Genomic DNA, 7,024 nt, shown 5'->3' on the forward strand with positions numbered 1-7,024 from the left:
CTCTTTTGCCCGTGTTCCCTGCCTTGTTGTGTTTGTTTGTCCATCGGGTCCAACGCTTTTGTTGTTCTTCAGCCCTGTAATAGCTTGCTGGAGTTCTGAGTAAAGTGGGGCCCACTACTGCTCCGAGATCCCGATAATGATGTCATAATGATGTCATCGCTCTGCTGCAGAGTTTCAATGCCATCAACATCAATCCCATGTGACAATACGATCTAAAGTATGATTATGACAATGAGTGGCTCCTGACATGTTGTCTAACTCCAATAGATTTTAGAATGTCTGTAAATGCCAATCCCATTTCATCTTTATCATGAGAACATGAGATTAAACACCCTGCAATAAAACTCACTAATTTTAAGAGAAAATCTCAAAAAAGAGCAATGCCTATCCCTCTTCCTGCTCCCTCCGCTTTCAACCTGACTCAATTCATCAAGAATGTCGATAACACATTGGATGCATCTTGTGAATCTATTGTTTTTTCCCCTTTCATGTTTGGTATCATTTTAAAGATCTTAATGTGATTAGTAAAATGGTCTCAATTTCACAGCAATCATTTCTTTCACACTTTTTGTACAAGTGAGTAGTAGACAACTGACTAAAAATGTAATAGATAACCCTGCACCCTCTGACTAAGAGCAAACTGGCTCATTTGTGTCCGTGAGAACCACGTAACTCGGTCAGCGTGTTACTTTATGCGACATCGGGTCCCTGACAGAAGAATAATTGTGTAATTCCCTTTAGTATCTTGAGGCTTTGGAGGGAGCTTTTGGAACTCCTGAATCAGGAGAAGACATATTTAGCTTTCATATTATTGAGGCCGAGTCCTGGTGAAGTGCTTTCTGATTTGGTGCAAATCAGCTGCAAAAGAGAGAGGATAGAGCATTGGAAACTCCTGAAACTGCTGATAATTCCTCAGGAAGTGAAGGGGAAAAATGGGTACTATTTTCCAGACTGGTCTAGACAATGGACACAGTTCTCCAGCACAAGACTGAAGTTAAAGAGGGTGACAGACAGTGAATCTCAACATTTGGGAGGAAAGGAAGTGGTGGAGGAAACCTATGGAAATGAGGATTGCAGAGGGAACATGCACCCAATTGTAGACTCTTTTCAGAAATTGCAGGAGGAAAAAATTCCTCAAACTTGGAGCATTGTCCTAAAAGGAAGCGGAAACCTGTCTCTAAGATAAGCTATGAACTAGGCCAACCTAGAGAGATCCGTTGCAGTTGTGCACTGAGGAAATTTGCATATGAATAACTATTCCTATAAGATTGAACTTTGCCCTTCCCAAAAAAAAAAAAAAAAAAAAAAAACAAATTTACCCAAGTGTGCCAGGTGTACTAGAATATGTGCGTACTCTGAGAATAGACTCATTCAGATTTAAAATAGGTATACTCATGGGGACATGAGAATTGCAATTGACTAATCTAATAAAATTAAATATCAGGTATATGTAATGTGTTCTATTAATGTTTGTTTTGTTGGTTCCTTAAATTGCTTAGCTAAACAGACCAAAAAGAGACTAACTACTATTATTCATTTTAATTATACTAATACATTTGTACAGTACACATTTTAATTAGACAAAACTGATCAGAGATCAGGTAAAAACCCATAGAAACTTGTTCAGTGGTTCGCCACTGGGGGCGATCTCAGTAAATCTGCATAATTCATGGGTTCACAGATTGTCGTTATTCCTTTTCCGTCAACTGCATTAACAGTCTACTATCAGCCAGAGAGTTTGACTGAGAAAGCCAGAGAAGAGCCAAAGCCATGAATTGGTTTATTGAATAATCTTAGTTGCGCATGTTTCATCTGACCAGTACAAATTCAACAAGTGTTATGCCAAAGCACAGGCAAAGGAAAAACAAAACATTGCTTCACAACTTCATCCTGTGACTTCAAAACCCTTGAAGTGGCTCTTACCACTCATTCGTGAAAAGCAATCATAAGATTAAACAACAGAAAAAAGCGATTCCCCAGTGATGTTCTCTCAGACGGTCACACTGTTGGGGATTCGGTCTGGAGACAGATACCAATAAGGCACTTGCAAATTCTCATTTCGGCTCTTGATGATGTTGGTCACTTCAGCTAATTTCTTGCGGAAAGTCTTAGCGGCGTCCATGACCGGTTGTTCAGTGAAGTACATATCTGGATACTCGCCTAGAAACAGCTGGAGAAGATTTGCACACACTCAAAACAACGCATCAACGGATTGCAAACTAGTTCTGAAGAATCAGTCAAACCTCGTTGTCCTGGAATTGACTGAGGGCCCAAACTGCTCCTAGATGCCAAGAGGAACGTCCGCGGTCCGGCAGACTCTCCATGATGTACTTCATATCCACCTGGCCCTTCTGAGCGGGAGGGGGCTTCCGCATGGTGGAAGGGCTGTTGGGGACCCAGGAGAACCAGTCGTACTGGAACACAGGACACACAGATATCAGAAGAGTGAGATCACATATCATCCTGAAGAGTGTGTGTAAACGCACCTGTCCAAAGTTGACTGCAGCGTGTTGTGCTGAAGCTGTGAAGATCACAACAGTCAGGAACTCGACCAGATGCTCCCGAGTGTTCAGGGAATCCGGGAACTCTGTGAACATTGGCTACAGGTTTACCACATGCATGCATTTAAGAGTGATGTAAACAATGCATATGCTAGCATACAAACATTGTAAACATGTCACATCCCAGGGCATAATTGACCGTTCGCAAAGACCTACAAATGATCAATACACCATTTTTCAAGTTAAAGTCCACAGACGTCAATCTGCTAACTCGTGTCTGGTTTGTTTTTCCTGATAAAATTGGCAATTCGACATTATGACTGATCAGATTTCCTATCAATCAAACAGTATTACGTGTAAATCTTGTTGCACAACATAGTTCACCGAAGACGACTTTGGTTACTTGGTTTTCTTAAGTTCACTGACACTTAAGGAGGGGTTTAAATTTGAAACAGTTTAAATTGTGATTGTTATTTTGGAAGCAGTGGGAAGGCAGATGCCATTGTGGTTAAAGGGATAGTTCACCCAAAAATGAAAATGCTGTCCTCATTTACTCACCCTCATGTTGTTCCAAACCTGTATGATTTCCTTTCTTCTGCTGAACACAAAAGATGATATTTTAAAGGTTGGTAATTAAACAGTTGCTGGTCCCCATTGATTTCCATAGTATTTTTTTTTTCCTACTATGGAAGTCAATGGGGTCCATCAGTCGTTTGGTTACCGACTTTCTTCAAAATATCTTTTGTGTTCAGCAGAAGATAGAAAGTCATACAGGTTTGAAACAACATGAGGGTGAGTAAATGAGGACAGCATTTTCATTTTTGGGTGAACTATCCCTTTAATGTCCATGTTTTCTCCTGGCTTTGGTTAGAGAGGGAGTTGGGTATGAATTATTTTTTTTCCCCCATTTTGAATTTTATTTGTGATAGTTTAGAAAGTACTTCCAAAGTCAGAACTTTTGTTTGTTATTTTGGCCTGGTCCCCTCCTGAAGTCTATTTGAAGCTTCCCTTTTTGCCTTTTGAATATACCAAATAAACTTTAATTTGGAATTTTTGTAATGCTGGGACAGGAGAGCTTTTTTCCCCTTCTATGAATTCCCTTGTTACGCCCTCCATAGACTGGGAAGGCATGTGAGAATTGGGGGCTCGTCCGGGACTTCTCGCAGGGTCATTGAGGGAACACATTAACCCTCACACATTTACATTAGTTAAATGATCCTGTACTCACCACAATTCTTCAGACCAGAGAAGCAAACATCCTGAACAAATGCTTGAATCTCCTTGTCTTCCTGAACCGTCTCGTCACTGCCATAGCAGATCTTCACCACATCAGAAACAAAACTGGAGGAAGATCAAGTTAAATGATGAATCAGCAAATGTAAAAATACACCTTGGTGTCAAATGCTTTACCAATTTGTTCTTTGTTTTTAATTCTCACCATCAGAATTTAAACTAGGGATGTAATGGTTTTCAATAAAAAAATAAAATTAAAAAAAAGTACCGTTTCCCGCCCACAGTTCATTACGCATTTGCACAGTGGTTAATCTCAAAATCTGACATTGCATCTATAATATGGTTTGGTGAAAAAAAAAAAAAAAAGTGGGTCAGTGCTGCATTGTCAAAGTTTATCATTTGCACACGTTAAGCCTTGCCAATTAAAACATTGAAGTACAAGACACGAAAGAGAACATGCGCGTTAAGTGCGTGAATACTAAATTGAGTTTCATGTCTTGCGCTTGAATGGACAAATTCACACAAAATTATCAAAATGCCCATATTAGCGAGTATCCTAGTAAACAGTCGTTTATATTTTAAGTGAACAGTCGAGAAAGACAGCGCATGTGTACAGTATCAGTATATTGATCCATGCATTATGTCTTAAAGTGACAGCAGCCTAATATATACGCATGTTTATTTGTTCTCATTTTATTTTTTTGCCTTTAATAATGTTTAAAAATGTATATGGGTTACGCTAGTAGTTTCGCTGTGGTATCAAAACTGGAATAGAGAATTGTGAAATTTCACTGGTCTCTAAAATTTGTGTCATAACCTTATTCATTACAATACAAGCACATAAAAACTGAACCGGGAGTAAATTCAAACCGTCACACCCCTAATTTGAAAGTCTGTACATTTGTGTATTTTATCAAGTACCTTTTGACGGCCTCCCACACCATCATGCCGTCGTCTCTGTAGTAGTAGTTGGGCAGATCTTCCACTCCTCGAGCTTTTATGGCCTCAGGGAAGCACATGGACTTATAGGTTAAAGTCTTCGTGGCCTTTTGAATCACTTCCACAATTGCAGTTCCTCCAGTGGCATTAGCCTTTGAAACACAAGGACACGAGTGAATGTTTGAGTCTCAGACTACATTTTTGTAGACACTTCTTTAGAGAAGTGCAGAGAAGGTCTACAAAACTGAAGCCAGAGCCGACAGCAAGAGGACTGAATATCAAGTCAAAGACGGGTTAAGACTCTTCAGACCTCAAAGTCATGAGAAAGAACCAGGAATAAACATGAAAAGAAAAACTGTGGTTCCAAGGAACTTTATTCAGGGTTCAAGATACCTTATCAAAGATCCCATCTTTAGAGATGAGTTTCTCTCGAGCCGCAGTGTTGATGGCAATGGTGTAACGCACATGAGGTATCAGCAACTGAGGAGAACATAAAGGCTGCAATGATTGTCTTCAAGACGACGGCCTTCAATAAAGCAGTAAGCCATGAGTTTCAGAATCTACCTTGTACACTGGATGGACTGCAGCGAGCTGTCTGTACATGGCTATGGCAAAAACCTCAGATGTCAGATGTGTCCTGAGAAGGTGTGTGACCAGCTGGTGTACATTAAAGTCGGAGGATTTCACCCACATCTTGGCTAGCATCCAGTCGTAGCGATCATCGCTCGGGAGAAACACAGTGTTCGCCCCCCCAGCAGGAGTCTGACGACTGAGCTGAGATCAAGTAAACCAACAGAATATTTGGTAAAAACTCCAAACACTAACTTTTTTTGAAGTAATATTTCACCAAATGATTTCTACAGGCACCTGAATAGCGATCGGCATGATTTTATTCTGGCTGTTCTTGTACAGAAGGCAGAAGGGAGCAGACAAATACTGCTGGGTGTTCGGGTCGGTGGCATTGGCTCGCACTCCCTCCAGGATCGCATAGTCTGCGATGTAGATGTTTCCCTCCTGTAATAGCAGAGGCGTTTAGAGTGAAAAGCTCATTATTCTTCATTCACATCCAGAATTGACCACTCAACTGTCCTGTCTACACCACTGAGGACCAAGCATTATCTTCTGACCTTTAACTCCTCCTGTAGTGTGAGACCTCGATCCAGAGAGTCTTTCACCATCTCCTGCGTGACTGCGAACCCGTCTGGAAGACTCGTGCACTTCCTGATCATCACAGGATTGCAGCCGTTTAAGAACTGATAGCCAAACATGAAGTCCTCTTCCCAGTTCTGCATCACATATTCTGTCAGAGGGAATAATGCCAGTGAGTTCAGGGGAATGCAAACAATGTGTGTCTCAGCCGGTTTATTTTATTTTTTCCCCACAATAAGTTGGACAGCTCATTTTTATATTAGAAATAAAAAAAAAATTAACATAGGAAGAAACTGTTCAAACCTGACACAGGGTTCTTGATTGTCAAATATATTTCTCGAAAATCTTCAATATCTGTCCAAGACGACTGGAACAAGCTCTGCAGTTTGTTAAGACCAAGATTCTTGATCCTGAAAGAGATCACACCAGGAAAAATACATGCTCATAATCAGATGTTCTGGTTCAGTTTCAGCTTCACTTGTTTCTCAGTTTATCTTGGGATATTCCCTGGTTAAAGAGTTCACCCAAAAATCATTGACTCAGCCTTATGTTCCAAACCTGTATGAATTTCTTCAGTTGAACACATATACATATAATAATGTTGGTAACCAGACAGTTGACAGTAACCATTGACATCCATATATATAGGAAAAAAAAAAGGAAAAAAAAAAGGGAAGCCAATGGTTACCGTAAACTGTCTGGTTACCAACATTATTCAAAATATTATTTTTTAGTTCATTCAGGTTTGGATCAACATGAGTAAATTACAGAATTTTCATTTTGGGGTGAACTGTCCTTTTCAGCAGGGCAAACAGGGTCATTGGAAATCAATAGCATATTTGTTATGGATGCAGGCGAAGGGATGAACGCAAACTGTGTAACCTACGCTTCAATGAAGTTAACATTGAAGTCCACAGTTTTGTCAGCTTCAAACTGAACGTCCAGAGGGAGTTCACTGCTCGAGTTGGCATCTATGCTCATGAGGAAACCAGGCTGCCACTCCTTCCACCTTCAAGAAAAGTGATATGACGGTGTAAGTGTGTTAAGCATTTTAAACTAAAACATCTGGGGGAAAATAAAGACAACATTTACACCACCAAATGATTGACTGTTGTCCAGGATTGTAACGGTGTCCTCAAACCTGAACAGTTGTTGTCTGGATTCCAGTTCCGTGCGTCTGTGATCATTTAGCAAACCAGCTT

General features: G+C 40.3%; 1 protein-coding gene across 1 annotated transcript in view; it reads right to left on the bottom strand.

Annotated features, from left to right (window-relative positions):
* Positions 1 to 1,525: 1,525 nt before the first annotated feature.
* LOC311065856 (polyunsaturated fatty acid 5-lipoxygenase-like) overlaps positions 1,526 to 7,024 on the bottom strand; it is a 16,717-nt gene continuing 11,218 nt past the window's right edge. Inside the window, exons 3-14 of the mRNA XM_084086666.1 lie at positions 6,964 to 7,024; positions 6,709 to 6,831; positions 6,126 to 6,232; positions 5,801 to 5,973; positions 5,541 to 5,687; positions 5,238 to 5,447; positions 5,067 to 5,153; positions 4,656 to 4,825; positions 3,730 to 3,842; positions 2,487 to 2,587; positions 2,244 to 2,414; positions 1,526 to 2,170 (exon numbers count right to left, since the gene is read on the bottom strand). The exon at positions 6,964 to 7,024 is cut by the window's right edge and continues 21 nt beyond it. Coding sequence (XP_083942792.1) covers positions 1,991 to 2,170; positions 2,244 to 2,414; positions 2,487 to 2,587; positions 3,730 to 3,842; positions 4,656 to 4,825; positions 5,067 to 5,153; positions 5,238 to 5,447; positions 5,541 to 5,687; positions 5,801 to 5,973; positions 6,126 to 6,232; positions 6,709 to 6,831; positions 6,964 to 7,024 — 1,643 coding nt within the window. The 3' untranslated portion in view covers positions 1,526 to 1,990. The remainder of the gene's footprint in view (positions 2,171 to 2,243; positions 2,415 to 2,486; positions 2,588 to 3,729; positions 3,843 to 4,655; positions 4,826 to 5,066; positions 5,154 to 5,237; positions 5,448 to 5,540; positions 5,688 to 5,800; positions 5,974 to 6,125; positions 6,233 to 6,708; positions 6,832 to 6,963) is intronic.

Source organism: Abramis brama (assembly GCF_963993115.1).
Source record: "Abramis brama genome assembly, chromosome: 16".
Classification (NCBI taxonomy): Eukaryota; Metazoa; Chordata; class Actinopteri; order Cypriniformes; family Leuciscidae; genus Abramis; species Abramis brama.